The sequence below is a fragment of the Paramacrobiotus metropolitanus genome, unplaced genomic scaffold, assembly GCF_019649055.1.
Source record: "Paramacrobiotus metropolitanus isolate TYO unplaced genomic scaffold, Prichtersi_v1.0 Parri_scaffold0000103, whole genome shotgun sequence".
In the NCBI taxonomy this organism is placed as follows: Eukaryota; Metazoa; Tardigrada; class Eutardigrada; order Parachela; family Macrobiotidae; genus Paramacrobiotus; species Paramacrobiotus metropolitanus.
The window spans coordinates 275,880-293,631 of record NW_026570323.1 but is presented as its reverse complement, the minus strand read 5'-3'; the positions used below and the strand labels follow the sequence as shown (position 1 = coordinate 293,631).

The 17,752-nt window shown below is 45.3% G+C and overlaps 1 protein-coding gene across 1 annotated transcript; it reads right to left on the bottom strand.

The window, feature by feature from the left end:
* Positions 1–15,535: 15,535 nt before the first annotated feature.
* Positions 15,536–17,656, bottom strand: LOC129597337 (BTB/POZ domain-containing protein 2-like). The gene is made up of 4 exons (XM_055494824.1): positions 17,528–17,656; positions 17,273–17,457; positions 16,284–16,419; positions 15,536–16,069 (listed from the first exon to the last, which is right to left on the bottom strand). The coding sequence occupies exons 1-4, from the start codon at positions 17,645–17,647 to the stop codon at positions 15,536–15,538; spliced, it is 975 nt and encodes a 324-aa protein (XP_055350799.1). The 5' UTR covers positions 17,648–17,656.
* Positions 17,657–17,752: the final 96 nt, after the last annotated feature.

Below are 17,752 nucleotides of genomic sequence, written 5' to 3'. Positions count from 1 at the left end.
GAAATAATAATAATATTCGCGCCGCCGCTGACGCCACGTACGCTGATGGTATTCGTACGCCGCTAACATCACACTACTGCAATATCGTCAACCGCATGTTGGTCAAAGAAAGGGTTTCTTTCCCGCTCCCGCTCATCCGACATTCCACTTTCATATAAATGGCGCAAATGCGCAGAACGGTGCATTATTTTGCCCAGCCAATTTGGCTATCTATTCCTTCAACGATCGGCGCTAGCACAGTTAAATCAATCAAAATGGTGCAAGTAGCACTGGTACCGGCCGTAACGGAACGTCCGCATTACTGAACGGTAGGCGATCCTACCATCCATTTTTAACCGTATAACGCGTTCAGGTTATGGCGCTTTTTGGACTTTATAATGCACGGAAGTGATCAGCAACAGTTTTTTATTTACCGCTAAAGCAGCATTCAAAAATCTACATCACAACTGCAATTAAACACCATCATTCAGTAAAATGAATAAATGAATATCCCATAGCCTGGCTGGCAGTTTTGTTAATCAAATTTTTTGTACACATATGAAACGGTCTGAAGGGCATGTAATGTTTATTTTTATCTTGATACTTTACTGATGTGTTCGTGCGATATGCAGCAGCTTTTCTGTTTACTACTTACAAGCTACAATGTGAGCTTCTTTAAGCACGTTTAGCACACAACACTGTTAGTCTGTCAGAGCACAACAACACACGACGCTTCCGGACCGTGTATTTCCGGCTGCTGATCCATACCTGACAACATCCCCGCAGTAAACATGGACGCACTCGTAAAAATGGCGGTTGTGGGTATTGCGGTAGCGTTGTGTGCGGTGTACAGCGAAAGTGCGTTTACCGCTCGAGAGCTATGCATGATGCATGTGACGTATGAAAGGGGTATATCGGGTTACCGTAATCTTCGACCAGGTTCCGAGAAATGCAGCTGTCAAGAAACCCGTGAAAAAGCCGAAGTCCATCCAGGTAAGCCAGTGCATTAATTCGTTGTGGCGACCTTAACATAATTAATTCAAGAGGTTTGATTTGCATGTCACTCTCAATTGCAGGCATTTGATTTTATTACGGAAACTCCAGTCTTGTGTCGTGCAAACTACCTTACATACCATTATTTAATTCTGTACCGGTATAATTATGATAGCTGACTTCCTTATATTTGTTGCCGTTAACGACGTGTTGTATTTGCAGATTCTCATCGATGGGTGCCCTTGTGCATCGGACGGGCAGTGGGAACGCAAACAGAACGATTCCGATGGTGCCTGGTGCGTCGACAACAACGGGAACCAGATCAGTGAGAAGGCCGGTGGTGCTGCCGCTGCCAGTCTGCAATGCGATTTAATAAAACGAAAGCTGTAGATTTCTGTAAGTGCATTTTTATTTTTCTTGGATTTGCACTGTGCCGCTACGCTCTAATCACAGTAAATCCATAACTATGTAATAAAATAGCGCTCGTTCAGTGTCTTCGTCCTATAGTCTTTTTGACTTTGTCAGAGGAACCCGGTTATGCGCCAGTATGCGTGTTACCGCATTCAGCTGCTTGTTCGAGGGATGCACCTTTCGGTTTCTTACGAGTCTAGACGTATCTGCCACTGAAACGGCTCACATAGCTTTTAAGGCCTTCCGCCTGGTACGATCGTGTTATAGGAAATACTTTCGCTACTCGTAATGGTGTTAACGGCACTACTTAAAGTTTTGATTTTGCATAATAACCTCCGCCAGATGTCAGCCACGGCTGCAGTCGGTTGTATGGTATAATCGCCAGGGATGGTGTTGCAAAGCTCCCTGTTGCCGATTACCAGCGTGACTGCCAAATGTGTCATTCTAAACGGCACATTCGTTGCGGAAAAGACTGTCATCCGCAGTCAGAAAAGCCACATTTACACCGGATATTATGTACCAGGCGGCAGGCATCCATCCACAGAAACCTAAGAAACAACATCAGTAAATTACCAACAGGGGTCCTTCGAATGAGATGTTAACACTCGAGAGCTAGGCCTTTACCGGCTTCGGCTTGCCGCCTTATACAGCTTAGAACTAAAAAGACGCATAACCCCATACCCAGATATCCGTACGCATGTGGCAAGTGCACTTGTACGACAACCGGATATTTTAGCTGAGTCGTACAGCGCACTGCGCCGCATGCGTTCGGAATGCTGTGGGTGGGATTATGCTGTGGGTGGGATTATGCGTCTTTTTTGTCCTAAGCTGTAATTCCAGTAACGCTTTGAAATGGCACGATTGCTACCAAAGTTTTGACGCAAGAGTTGCCACACTCCATGGTCACAATGGTACACCAGTACGGATGTGCAGCGCTGTGCATCGCGTACATTTGAAGTGTGAGAATATGTATGTGCAACGATTCGAGCCCCGGAAAGACATCATCCTAAAAGGCCACATTTATTTATAAGAATGCACATCTGGCTGACCGGCAACCGCCCTTGACTGCACTTCCGCGTGGCGAGATCCGGCATGCGGAAGGTCTGACCAACAGGTACTTACTATGGAAGTTGGACGATCACCCTACTTCATTCATGTGTAAACTACTGTAGTTGGATGCGTGTATACTTGTTCTAATTTGATGCACATTACGTTTGTTGTGATATAAGGTAAAACTTCAGATAAAAAACTTTCGAGTTTGAGTTTCTAACTTTAGAGGTCGAGCTGTTTTGAGAATCAGTTTGAGCGCGGCCGAGCATCTACATGTCTGTAGACTGTAGTGGCCGTTGTTTCCTAGAGTAGTGCATTAGAGACTTTGTGACCTTTAACTAGATACGGGACATCGCGGACTGGTTGGGTTAGCGTTTGATTTTCTTGAAAACTGGCAAGTAACCAGACATTTTGCAAAGCAACAATTTTAGATCAAAGGCGTCGTTGCAAACAGAATGTACACAATAATCAACTACAGAAGTACAAAATATTACGAAAAGCTCGTATTATCAGACGAGCTTTTCTTAATATTGTATTTTGTACTTCTATAGTTGATTATTGTGGAATACATACATTATGACACGAGAGCGAAAAAATTTCTCTTAAACCAGGAAAAAGTAGCCCTAAAGCAATTCAAGTTGGCACATTAAGAGAGCTATCGCTCCGCACGACGCCGGTCGCGTTAGTTAGAATAACAATGCCGCATTTACAGCCGCGGACTGCCGTGACTGACTGCTTTATATGCAACCCGAACGCTGTGAGCTTGAAGGGGCGGAGGAGCGGATGATGTTGATGGAGCAGGAACGGATGCAGTGGATGCGGTAGATACAAGTCCGATCTCTTCAGAATTCGATGCCGAAGCGATGCGTTTGGCGCGCTCAGCCATTTCATTACTGTCAGCGAACAGGTTAACCATAAAAATCTCCGCGGATTCTTGCAGGGCGATATGAGCCGGCACTTCCCATTGCAGCTCAGGATTAATGAACTGAGAGATTATACGAACTATACGCAGGAACTTTTGCGGTGGTATGAGGAGTATCGTTTCGAAGTGCTTCTTTGAAATTTCTTTCGATTGGCAAACTTCTGGGTGGGTACGATTCTTGTTTGTTAATTGTCCACCTTGAGGTCGCTTCCGCTGTTTTGTAGTTGGCGGGGAAGGCGGATCAGTATTAGTTTCGTAATGAACACTGTCACTGGAAGCTCTGCCGAAATGACCAGCGTTAGCGGCTACGTCGACAGTGCACGGCGCTTGCTGCTTTCGAAGTCGAGGGAAATTTTTGCTTCCTGACATCATTCAGCACAAGGCAAGTGGTACTTGGCGGCGCGTCTCATTCAGAAATTGTCCACGTTAGATTTGCGCGGCCGGTGTAAATGCAGCTGAAACCGTAAGGCCGGAAACAGCTTTACATTTGCAGCTAAGAGCAATGTCCAAATTTATCCAAAATCTCTTCAAATAATTGATATTTGAACGCCAGTGACATCACACTATCGCTATATCTTCAGCGGCTTGCCGGTTCTTCCGACATTTCACTCTCATATTTGGCGAAAATTTGCAGAAAGGTGCATTATTTTGCCCAGCCCATTTGGCTGTTCCTTCAATAATCGGCGTTACAACCGTTAAACAAATCAGAATTTCGTAAGTAGCACTTGTAACGGTTGTAACGGAACGTCCGAATTGCTGGTGAATGGTGATTTTATACCACCCATTATATCTGGAACCGTAACGCCTGTAAGCTGTATGTTATGGTCTTTATGGACAGAATGCATTGCCATGCACGGAAGTAATCGGCAACAGTTTTCTTATTTATCTCTAATGCAACATTCAAAAATCTTTCATCACAAACCCCATCGTTCAGTAAATGAATGGTAAAACCGGGCTGGCAGTATTTATAATCAAAAGTTTTTTTGCAACGTCAGAACGCGATAAACAGAAGATGTTGGTCTTGATTCTTTACTGATGTGTTCGCGCGATATGAAGCTGCATATGTACTACAACCTACAAAAGTCAGCTTCTTTAAGCGCGTTTATCATATCACACATCCAGTTTGTCGGTTTTACAGCACACGTCGCTCGCCGGACGGTTTATTTCCGACTGCTGTTTGGTATTTCCCAATAAACCGCCGACAACATCTCTACCCAATAAACATGGATGCACTCGGGAAAATGGTGGTTGTGGGTTTTGTGGTAGCTTTATGTGTGGCGTATAACGACGGTGCGTTTACCGCTCGACACGTATGCATGAAGCATGTGACGTCTGAAAGGAATGGCCGCCTAAAATCGGGTTACCGTAACCTCGGAAAATGCAGCTGCGAAGAATCCCATGACCAAGCCGAAGCAATCTAGGCAAGGCGGTGCAGTAACTCGTTATAGCGACTTTAGTAAAATTAGTTCCACAGGTCTGATTTCTTTGTCACTCTCAACTAGAAGCGTTTGATTTTGTTTTTGTTTTTCTACCGTGCACACTGCCTTGCATTATTCTTATTTCTGTACCGTAATATGAAGCCCGACTTCCTTGTAAGTGGGAGTGTTAACGGCCTGTTATGTTTGCAGAACCGGGTCAATGGGTGCCATTGTGTAAGGAAAACGGCCAGTGGGAACCTAAACAACGTGATTCCAAGAGTGCCTGGTGTGTGGACCACAACGGAAACCAGATCACTTGGAAAGCCTATGGTGGTGCCGCTGACAGTGTTATCTGCCACTAAACTAAACCGAAGCTACAGATATACTGTAGGCTCTGCAATGTGCATTTTAATTTTGCTTGGATTAACACTGTCGCCAGTGCTGATTCAGTCCTTATGTAGCAGAGTGATAGTTTTTTCTTTCATGGCTTGACATCTACCACTGTGCCGGTTAAAGCATAGTTTTTGAACCTTCCGTCTGGTATGGAGCATATTTTGCGTAACAACTTCCGCCACGTCTCTGCCACGGCTGCAGTCGTATGGTTTAAACATTAAACGCCGGGTTTGCGCTTGCCGAAATAATAAGAACGTGACTGTCAGATGTGCCGTTCAACCAACAAATTCGTTGCGGAAAAGACGGTCATCGTCCAAAGTACACACTCACAGCGTGACGGGCCATATTTGAACCGGATATGACGTAGCAGGCACACCTCCACAAAACAGCGTTAATATCATCAGTACAGTACAAGTGATTATTAATTGTAGTTAGCACATATTATTTAGAGTGTCGAAGAAGTCGGCGTTCAACTAAAAGAGGCATGCGGCCACTGCTTTTCACAAAATAACTGGCAAAATTGTTCAGCCGAAGACAAGGTAAACTGTCTACGTATATGAAAACTGTCGTACGAAAATTTTTATTGGTTTAGTTTATGCAATGAGCAGACGGAGCTTGGAGGCAAAGCAAACGAACTCTAAGTATGGTCAGCAAGAGAGAAAAATTAAGATACAAAAGACGAATCATCAAAGAACGACTTTTACCAATGGACCAAAAAAAACAACCATGTGTACGGTATTGTTTCGCAGCAACATCTCCAATTGTAAATTGGTAAATAATGAAGTTTAATGGCTATGAAAATTATAAACACTACAACCATGGTTTACGCATTCATTCTTAGTCTAAAACAATATAATAACGTAAGGCGCGCATTACGCTATGGGCACTGGGCAGCACATGGTTCGTTTAAGCAAGGTCAACAGCATCCAGTGGACGTTTCTTCGTAGAGGCATTTGTGCTCTTCTCGTTCTCACTCGCAGCAACAGCTGCTCGCCACGCATTCACATGTTTGTGTTCCAGAAAAATGTCGTTGAATTGAGCCTTAAGTTCTCTGTCATCGAAAGTGATGATATGCGAGCCTTCTTCGAACTTGGTATATAATGCATTCCCACCCCGGTAACCAACTGTTCCATAACAAATATCCCGGTTGGCGGTCAAGATTTCAGATGCCCGAACTATATTTTCCGGGCCTCGCTTCACCAGATCTTCGTCGCCAGATGCCAGAATCCTGCAGACGGCGTCCGATCCACGTATGGCGATCACTACTGCCGGATACCAGATGTGCCTTCCCTTCACGAAAACTTCCTCCTGGTGCTTCAACTCCAAATCCCCAACTCGAATAACCGGAGACCGTCGGGGCTGCGTGGAGAAGCATAGTGGGGGCTTTACCATGGCGTGCTTGTGAAGGTGAATGTCCTTCAAATCTGCTGGCAGCAGCATCGAATCCTGCACACACGAAAGCATTGTTAAAATAGAAAACAGTCCTTTTGCCGGTGGAATCGTCAAAGGCAGCTAACTGCACGTCGTGGGTTACCTACACGGGACCATCCGCGAGTTGTGCGTCCGTCATCAGTGGGAATCTGATAAGGAAGAACATGTCTCCTAAAGCCTGTCGCTGGTTCTGTGGTGTAGGTTCCAAGTTGTTCCGAGTGCAGAATGCCGAAGCCCATCTAGGCACATAATGTGCTAAAGTAACATACACTTGCTGTGTACGACACTACAGCTTCGGTACCGCAAGATAATGAACGAATAGGTACTCGGTAGCCGGGGCTATTCTGCGCAAATTGCGCGTCGCAATGCATGCAGCCACGTTTGTTGCTAAACAAACAAAGCAATAAAACACTAATTAGAAAATGGCTGTTGTCACCACCCTAACGCCATCCTTGATCGAAGTTGCTGTTTTGCCAGTTTTTGCGGCAAAATAGCCTTAGCCATCTTTAATTGGCTAACTTTTGGCTACTGTCTCAACCTTTCAAAACTTTTCGGTCACCCGCATTACCTTTTCAATATTTTTTTTCACACCACCTTTGGCTATTTTCACCCTCTTCCGGCACTTCTTTCTGGTTATTCCCTACTCTTATTTATTTCCATAATTTAGGGTGCCACGGAAATCCTGCGTAGACTTCACAGTCTGTAGTAAACTGCTGATTCGTCGATTCTTACTTCGCGTGATCTTGTAGACAAGCTTTTAACGTATGTTGCCATACCAAAATACTGTAAACGAAGGAAGGCCAATACTTGATACATACAATACTGTGTCATGCTTCTCTTCACGCTTCACAGTTTCCTTGTTATTGATCAAATCGCATTAAATTTTGTGTATCTGTACTGACGATACCATGCGAATGTTAAATGTGCAGGTGGAGGTACTCAACCGTATCTACAGATGCACTATTTTCTAGTAATGAAGTGTTTTAGTAATTCTACTCCGGTTATGCTCGTTTTAGTTATAACTCATAAATCAAGTATGTAAGTACGGTATGTACTCGTACATGGTTTATGATACGTACCAATGGTACCACCAATGGTAAGTCACGTTCAGCCTTCAGTAATACAAAATGAATGCTTATTATGGAAAAAAATATAGCCCGCTCATTCTAGACGGTTTGACTGCAACGGGGATGCCACACACTATTAGCAAACAAGATTGGCGCCGCACACGTGCACGTGCAACAGGGATGAATAATCCGGGAAATCGGTTTCGTAGGGTTAATATTGATGGTATATGTAATGATAGTGGGTTAGCGTTTGCAAACTTCATCTATACACGAAATCTATACATACAAACACGTGACGTCACGGCCGAACCCACGAGGCAGCGATTCGCTGCCGCGCAAAGCACGTGTATGAAGGCGGCGCCAAAAATCCATCCACGTAAGGGCCTTACGTGTATGCATGTAACCCACCCCTTTCCACGCATACAAACAAGTAGCTGAACCAGCTGCCAGTTGATCTCGAAATTTCAAACGTTTGTCTTTCATTTTCTTCTCAACGAATCTTTCCAATTGACATATCAGAAGATGTAAAATTAAATTTCGAACTTTTTGATACCTAACGAGTGCATATTTATGACGAATCGACATAGTTATGAGTGTTTTGGTTTCTCGTAGACTTAACATAGGATGCAAGCAACGCCTCCTCGCTCGGGCCTATGCTATGTCTACGAGAAACTAAAACGGCCATAACTTTCTTGATTTGCCATAATCAGCCACCCGCTAGATATCGAAAAGTTTGAAATTTAATTCTACATCTTCTGATATGTAGATTGGGAAGATCCGTTGAGATGTGAACGAAAGATGAGTTTTCCAAATTTTGGAGATCAACTGGCAGTCAGATCGGGCCGATCGGCTACTTGTATGTGTGCATGCGAGGCGGCTGGCACCTCCGCAAACCCAGGTCGCTCAAACACGCTGTGAGCCATATAAACAAGCCCATTTCTGAGCGGTCCCGACGTCACTTGTTTGTATGCATAGATTCTACAAATGTCAACGCACTCCCCGTGATATGTCGCTTCTTCCTTTATCGATACTGGGTCGATGACCTTTACTACGGATATGCGGATTACATTTGTATGTGAATTTGATATTAATATTACCTATTCACGGCCGTGTAGATGATGCTATCCTCCGCAAAGAGCGTGTCACGCTCCAAAATCATCTGCAGCGTTTTGGGCTGCAGTTCAGTGAACCGTTCCGCCTGGAAGACTTCCTCACAGTGTACGTCCACGAAGTGCAAACAGTTTTCCATCACACTTTCGATAGTAACACCCCACGTTAGCGCCTGTACAAAAATTAAGGAAAAATCAACAGCGATCCGAAATTATTATAAGAGTGGCTGCACATACGTCTTCCAGAAGCAGTAAGTAACGGTTGGCATCGCCGATCTTCACAGTGAGGTGCGTGATGATGCAGTTAAAGCAGCGATCCACCAGTATTGACAAGTCATATTTATCGGCGCACACCATTGTGGGGAAAGCGTTCCTTGCTGTTTCATTCCGTGCATCCATATAAATATACCTATACCAATGAATCGGCTATAATTGTCTACAGCTTAGGAGATTTAAACGGTTTCCGTCGGATGCAGTAACCTGGTTTTTCCAGATTTTGATAAAAATGCCATGTATGATGTACCTAGTTATAACGTGTCGCCTATACGTGTGCTATACACTTTTGTTGGTGACAACGTGTTCGAAGTAAATTGTAAGAGTGACCTAAACCTGAGAAATATCGAAATACATTCTGTACCGTGGCCGCACTACAGGAAATTTATGGGCGCCGGAATTGCTGTATACACCTTAACATATTTTCGAAAGCCCCGGGATGGACATCGGGAAGGTCGATAGGACCATCGCATTTCTCCGGGATACTGCCGTTAAACATGGTGTAGAAGACATCGCTCGCGCTGCTTAGCATGAATCTGTTCAATCCAGCAAAGAAGCTAAATTAAATTAATTTGTGATTACTGGAACATCCACTAACTTATGTGCGCGGAAGAGCTTCGCTGGCCCGAAATACCGCCCGACAGAGAACTGCACATCCGCCATATCTGCCCTTTCTAACATCCGCTCCAGCCGTTCAGGAACACCGGAAAGCGCGCCACGCCGCTGGATATTGCTGTTTGCTGAAGATGTTGCCAATAATGAAGCCCGAGGCCTCCCAAACCGATGGTATCCCCACACATAACCTTGGCGGAATCGTCGCTTGTCTTGATGGGACATTATAGTCGTTTCAGATAAAAGCGGGCTGGGAAGTCGATGGGCACTGGTAGAAGTTATCACTGACGTATCGGCAGCCGATATTGTATTTAATAACTACGACAGCAAAGGAGCCACATGACTACGGTACCCAAATCACAAAGTACAGTACCACAGTTTTGATTTTGACAGAAAAGCGAACACACCGGTCATGGATGATGGCGCATCTTCACAATGGTTGTACATTCAGGGTCGTGGAAAGCGTGAGTAACAAAATTAATGACCAGTTGTATTCACCAAAAACGGCAGCCAAATCACAAAATACAAATACCAAAGTTTCGGCAGAGAAGCTAGCCCATACGTCACGGATGATGGCGCTTCTTCACAATGGTTGTAGCACAATTCTGTTTCTAGGGGTGTGGCGTTTACCAATGTCCTATTGTTCTGTATTCACAAAAAATTAGAATATTCTAATGTGCGCACAGCGACTTTTTGATGACTGGGACTTTGTTCAGCGAATCGGTTAAAGCGCGTTATTAAAGGGTTCACTGATGGATCTTGAATTTTAAAATTTGTGCAAAATACAGTATGGAGTCACTATGGACTATACTATCGTGATACATGATTATTTGATATTAGTTAGTACATTAGCATTAAACTTTCTTATTACAGTAGGACTATGACTCTCTGGGCATTTTAATATGAGTACCGGAAGTAGATCATCTGTGGAAACCGTGAGCAAGCGAGACCGGCATCTACCAGGAAAATGCTAACGGAGCAGAGCGTAATGAACTCCAGTGAACGGAAAGCATTGCCAGAACCACAGTTAGCGGCGTATTAATGCAAAGAAAGGTATCCAAAATTTAGTGGCACAATCACCGGAATTTTCTGCTCTGTACATCTTTTCGATAACTAAATTCTGGAAGCTACTGCTAAGTAACTGGAAAGCATAAAAATATTTAAGTAACTTTTTTTTGCTTTTGTAATGCACTCCATTATCGGAAGTATTTTCTGCCCTTAATAAAACGCGCTGATGTGATCACTGCGAACATAAAACGGATAAAAACAGACCAACTCCTTTGAACAACAATTTAAATTTGTTTAGAGCAGATACTTTGTATGCTTTTAATGGCGAAACACCCTTAACCACACAAGGATAGGAGTACAATGTGAAGAAAGCCTCCAAGCCGGCTTATAGATGACAGTTAGCAAGACAGTTCACCGGGATCAACGCTTTCGCTCAGCACCGCCGCCGTTAGCGTGGTCAGCTGGCTGGCGTCCAGTTCGCAGAGGGTAGCCGGCGTCCACTTCCTGTAGCGGTACGGAGTGGACGAACGCAAATCTACCGACTGATAATTGTTCAGCATCTGCAACACACATCCATAGATTACGGCTGTTAATTAAAAAAATGGCGCATACATATTCAAATTAAGGTCTGTTCGCTAAAAGTTTACGGCCGCCCCTAAAACGTTTCTCCGTATCATTGCATTCTGTTGCCAGAAGATTCGCGTACACTGGCGTGAAAACGCTCCCGGCTGGGCAGAATAATAGTACCGTACACTCAAATGCCGAACTATTGCACAAACAGTCTTGTTTCGAACCGCGGAGGATCTTCTTGAAATAAATAATGAATGAATACACTATTATCACAAATTTGTTTTTTTATGAGTGGAATACAGTTTGTTGTTTGAAAATGCAGTCGCTTGCGCTTGTGTTCAAGTTGTGAATAAAATCACTTCTCAACAAGCGTTTGGGCGTAGCGGTGCGGCTTTCAACGTTCCACGATCGTTGTTCACCTATGCAGATGCATTAGCTTCCCAGCGGAACGTTGCATGCATACTAAACGCACAAAATCATTTGGTTGTAAATCAAACGCAAGATTATACCTCGTATTTTTAAAAGTTGTTTCAAAGGGTGTAACCGCAATTCTTGGAACGTACACTCAAGCATTCTTTACCGAGTCAGTTCTCTTCTACTGCGCCACAAAATGCTAACCTTAGTAATCGTTTCCAGGCGCTTCTCTCGCTGTTGCGCAATGCCATCGGCAATCCATTTCGCCACGGCTGGCCGATCCAACGGCTTCGTGAGGACGAGATTCTTCTCCACGAGATCCCACAGCTTCGCTTCGCGCTCCTCTTCCGTCTGGCCGGTGAAGGAATGGTGCGCGACGCGGGCCGTGATGTTCCGATCCCCGATCAAACAGTGGCGCCACACAATGCGCCCGCGCGACGCATCCGGCTCCACCTCGAGATAAGCCAGACAGCGTATCACATCGCCGACATGGTCTTTTTCCTCCACGAAACGGCCCTTGTAGAACATAACCGCAGATAAGCTGGTCTCATCGAGGATGCCGTAGACCAGTTCCAGGAATTCGAATTCGCGCCAGTCGAAATCGGTTAACACCGCCATTTTGGTGGTGCTGCGAAGACATTTCAGCAAGCAGACAGTCATCCAGTACAATCGAATATGCCAATGATCCGGCACAAAACAATAATCCGCGACATTGCAGGAGATGCGCACATAAGGGACGTCGGCTTCCGTGGTGAAAACACTGTTCCACAGGGGACAGACCAGCCGACAGCGGACGCGCTCGACGGAGTCCAGCGATCGGAAGATCTCCACCAGCAGTTCCGGGGGCAATGGCATGCCGCTCTGCCGACTGCCAGGGAGCTTCCGCTTTTGTGTGTCAGCCATTCCGCGCTGGCGGAGAAACCATTTCCATGCTGGGGATGTCCGATCCATCTCCTCATCCTTTTTCCTCACAAGGTTGTAATGCTTTTCCTGCCAAACTAATAGTTCATGACCGCAAAATTAATACAGTAGTATCTAAAAATTTTGAAAAATATTTGATACATTTATGCCTGTTTCAGCGATTGCACTTATTCATTTCATGTACCATTAGGTACAATTACAAACGAGTGATCCACGAGGTTTCGAAAAATTTTCACTCAAGCTTTAACTGTACTCTGTAGTCTGTAGTGAGTGTACTGTGCTTTGTATCACACGGTCAGTATTTGTATGCGCCTTAATGCGCGCTGTACTTGCGTTATTACCGCTGCATAGTGCCTACTTCGACCGTTTTTCGCATTACGGACACTTTTAAGCTTTGGCCAGAGGCAGGAGAGAACAGTGAACCACGTTGGCTAGGTAACTTACCACTTGCTGCGGCGTCAGTGGAGTGGCCTGGTGCCACTGCATATAGGTGAATGACTGACTAAGCACCGCGGTGCACAGCACTTTGAAGCGTTGGTTCACTTCGTACTGGAAGATCTCCCTGAGCGAACAGGACGCGTCGGACCAGTAGGTTGCCGGCAGGGGACAGCTGCGAACGACGAAATCATCTTGTGTTATCCGCCAATTTTGGAGGTCGGCATCGGCGCACTTGGTCGCAAGGGACCAGTTCGCTGACGGTGCCGTGGGGCAGCTGCACCTCCACACGTTTCGCGTGTTGCAAAAACAGTTCTCCCTGGGAGACCGACTGGCCCGGATACCAAATCCACGCACCGTCTGCCGAACGGCGCAGCAGGACCTGCAACGGCTTGGGTTCCCACACCGCGAACCATGCGAACTCGGGACTGCAGCGCAAAATGCGTCCGTGCTCGATCAATTGCGCTCGCTGTCCCGCACATCGAAAATCGATGAGCAGGCCCCCGTCCGCTACGTTGATAACGGCGCCGCGCTGCAGCAGGCCTCCCTCGACCAGGACATCCACGGCATTCCAAGCGAACACCCGGTGCATCTCGTCTCCGTAGACGAACATCGCGGACAACTCGGTTAGGAAACTTGGTACGCGGCAAACAGGATGCGCAGCGCAAGTAAGTACCAACGAAAGGAGTTGCACTTTTCGTACTTCGATATGCCACACGTTCCGGCTCCCCTTGCAAATCGGCTACACGTCTCGGCTCCCAGCTAAAGCGTATGTGCCGCTAGCACACACACACACAGCTTTGTGTGTTAGCTGAAGCGGCGTGTACGTTAGCCGGTAAATCCAGAAAAATATCATTTTCATTTAAGGGGACCCCTAGCCGCAGTTGGGTGGGTTCGGGAAAACGGGAATAGATTGGGAACGGTGACCGGATATGTGTCTTCACTCTTCTTAGTAAACGCAGAGAGAATTTAGAATTCAGCTGCACAATGGTGTAGCGCGATCCTCTCTCTCCTGTGTCTAGACTCTGGACCGAGCTATTCATCACACCAAGAAAAAATTTGCAAGGGGAGCCGGAACGTGTGACATATCGAAGTATACCTTAACACAAGAAGGACTTCATAAAATAGAGGGACCGTGCACAAGCACACTTGTTAAAAAAAAACGTGAACAACCGTAGTTCAGTGGGCATTTCTCAGCTGATGGCAGCGGCTATTCTCGCGTACGTATTACTGGAGCTTGAGAAGTGGTACCTTGACTACGAGTAGCCTAGAATCGTACTTAATTTTATTTGGAACTTGTACAAGCAGATGCCATTTACACTTAAACTCAAGTAGCCTAGAATATTTGAAGTTCTTCCACGTAAAAAGTAAACGTGCGGCGTGAGAGCGCTATTTACGGGTTTAGCCGCAGCCAGGCTGAAGTCTGAACATTCTGTCTCTGCCTGGGCTTTATTCATCTTGGCTACTCGTGAATAATCAATCAGTCAAATGAATCAAGAGCAACCATAATCCAAGGAATTATCTGTTCTTCTAAACGTTTTAATCTACCTATCCGGCTCGCAGCCTAACTCTTCTTTTGTTTGAGGCGGCGCCAGAGGGCAGTTACAGTAACATTCCGCGGTGGTGCACTTGCGCATGAAACTTTCGCATATTATTGCGACATCCGCACGAGCAGGAGCAGCAACAGCACAGGCCGAGCAGGGCAAGATCGAAAAATATCGTGATATCGGCCAGGACTACGTGTTTCGCGCTCTTGGTTTTGAAACGCTCGGACCGCCCGGACCGGATGCTGTCCGCACGATAACGGAATTCGGACAAATGGTACGACAGGAAACCGGCGAAAAGCGAGCCACAGAATATCTTCGCCAGCGGATTAGCATCGAAATTCAACGAGGAAATGCGGCATCGATCTTGGGGACAGCGCCGATAGGGGCAAATTTAGACCAAATTTTCTCTGTGATTAGGCAGCCTCTGTCGATTGATGCTTAATGTGATCGTTTCTAAAGTTGTTGTGAAATTTTCCTGTGAACAATTGTCTGTCTTTGCAGGTGGCAATGCGAGGTGGTCAGTGAATTTTACAATCATTCCAAGTACATCAAACATGTAAGTACTTTTCAAACGTTTGCGATGCTATTTTGGGCAATATGCATGCAGTGTTTGCCGCCTACTCGTAGTCATAGAAAGTTAAATGTGCGGTTTGTATAATATTATTATGTACACATAAATGATGCACTTCTTCTGCGTGACATTTCTGATCTTTTATTTTCTACCTTATCACCAGGTGAAGAGCTAAGGTATGTCGTAAGATAAAACTTGCGTCAGAAATTCATTCATTCTGAAATTCCGTCAGAATCCGTAGCTTTGTAATTATAAAAAATCCATATTACTAGAATTATATAACAAAACGTAATGATACCGCAATGAATCAGCAGGCCATTGTAGTCAGTTTCCGGTGAACGTGACAGACTCGGTGACACTACCGTTTCCGTACAACAGACTCGGTGACACTACCGTTAACTAGTAATCGCTTCAAACCATTCCAGCGCAACTCAATCTACGCTTCCGCATGGGAACGATGTGAACCTTCCTGTTATCCTTCGCCATAGTGCTTATCCACGCTGTTGTCTGCGTATGTTTCAGTAGAATCTCACTGAACTGAACTTGACGTTTTATGCCCGCCACTAGGATGATATGCTGGGCATCCTCCATTTTGATATACGTGGCTTCTTCATGGAAGCCACGACTTCCGTGAAGGATGGGGTCGTAGTATTCTAAATAGTCGGCTGCGCGAATTATCGTTTCTGGACGTCGACCAACCAGGCCTTCTTTGCCAGTCTCCAAGGTGTTACAGACGACTTCCGCTCCACGAGCTCCGATTACTACCGCAGGACACCAGAAGTCCATTTCGTTCACGAACACTTCCTCCTTGTGTTGGAACTCCCAATCCCCAACACAAATCACCGGTAACCGGCGGGGTTCCGTGGAGAAGCGGAGCGGGTGGTTCATGAGATATTCTTTGTGGCGGCAAATGTCCATGAAGTCTGATGGCAATAACAACGTATCCTGTGCATGCATATAAAAGTTTCAAATATGAAATGTGAAGTTAAAATCGAAAGAATTTAAAAGAGACAGTCCCATTAAATGTTAACTCAATTTTGAAATAAATTTTTCACGTGCATGTACATGTGAAGTATTTTTAGCAGTAGCACGCATGGCAGTGCATGTTATTGCAGATGTGTTTCTGTTTTGTCAAAGACAACTAGCCGCAACGCCTTACCTTCAAAGGGCCGTCGACGAGTTGGGTAACGGTCATCAATGGGAATCTGATAAGGAACAAAATGTCTCCTAATACCTGGCGCCGGTTTTGCGGTGTAGGATCCATTTTGTTCCGAGTGCATGCTGCTGCAGCCCATCTAAACAGAGATTTCGCTAATTCGCTGGCACGAACTATGGGCTGTCCATTCGTTATGTGCAAAATTCTTAGCTCAAAACGCTCCGCAATCCCAAAATTTGTTTTAAATTTTTAATATCAACATGTGTATGCGTGAGATGTACGTTGGTCTCGGGTTGGTACGGAAAGTGAGGGTGACCTTTGTTTTGTTCTGCCTCAGCTAAATCCATTAGACCGATTCGATGACCTTTGAAGATTCTCTTGGCACACAACTCAGTTAACTTCTTCACGAATATAATAACAAGAGCTTTTAACCGTACTTTAGTTTAGTAAGCATGCCGCTAATACTTATAAATACCTGGTAAAAAGCATTGCTAACAAAGAAAATCAATCCATGCTGTACGCATAGTAACGATTCCTGCGTTCTCCACGCTCAGTCTAAGCAGATCGCTTGTCTGTTAGGCATAGAAGTACTTACTGTTCGAGTCAATAAGCATAAAACAACTCGGAACACTTTGTTTCCTGACAACAGTGGGCATCTGTAACTCAACCGAATCCGTCCGTTTAAAAAAGCACAGGTGCATTCATTTCTAGCATGCTCGTGATGGTTATGAATATGTGCATAATGTAAGTAGTTTTGATGCTAACCACACATGGTCCGCACGAAATACATGCTCCACCCTGCACGTTCGTGCGACGGAAAGTTCATACCTCCCGGAAGAAGTCGGTTTAGACGGGGAAAATCAGAAATTAATCATTTTCCAATAGCTAGCCGGGCACATAAACCGTACTGCTCGTATGAACGATTTGAAATCCATATTATGTACCCTGTACATACAAGCGCGAGTGGATCAAATTTCCAATTGGGTATTTACCTGTTCACGGCCATGTAAATGATGCTCTCATCGGCAAACAACGTGTCGCGCTCCAGTACCATCTGCAGCGTCTTGGGTTGCAGTTCCATGAACAGTTCCGATTTGAAGACCTCCTCACTGTGCACGTCCACGAAGTGCAGGCATGTTTCCACGGCATTTCCGATACCGACAGCCCACTTAAGCGCCTACAGAAAAGCCGAGTGAAGCCAGCAGGAAACCGTTAGTCATAGCCACGATAAGATTGGCATCACGTACATTTTCAAGATGCAGCAAGTAACGATTAGTATCGCCGACCTTCGCACTGAGGTCATCGAGGATGAGGTTAAAGCAGCGGTCGACCAGCAGTGGCAAGTCGTATTTATCAGCGCACTTCATCGTGGGGAAAGCGTCCTTTATTGCTGCATTCTGCGCACCGGGATAGATAAATCTATTAAAATGATAACATTCTAAATGGACGTCTACTACAGAACCTAATAACGA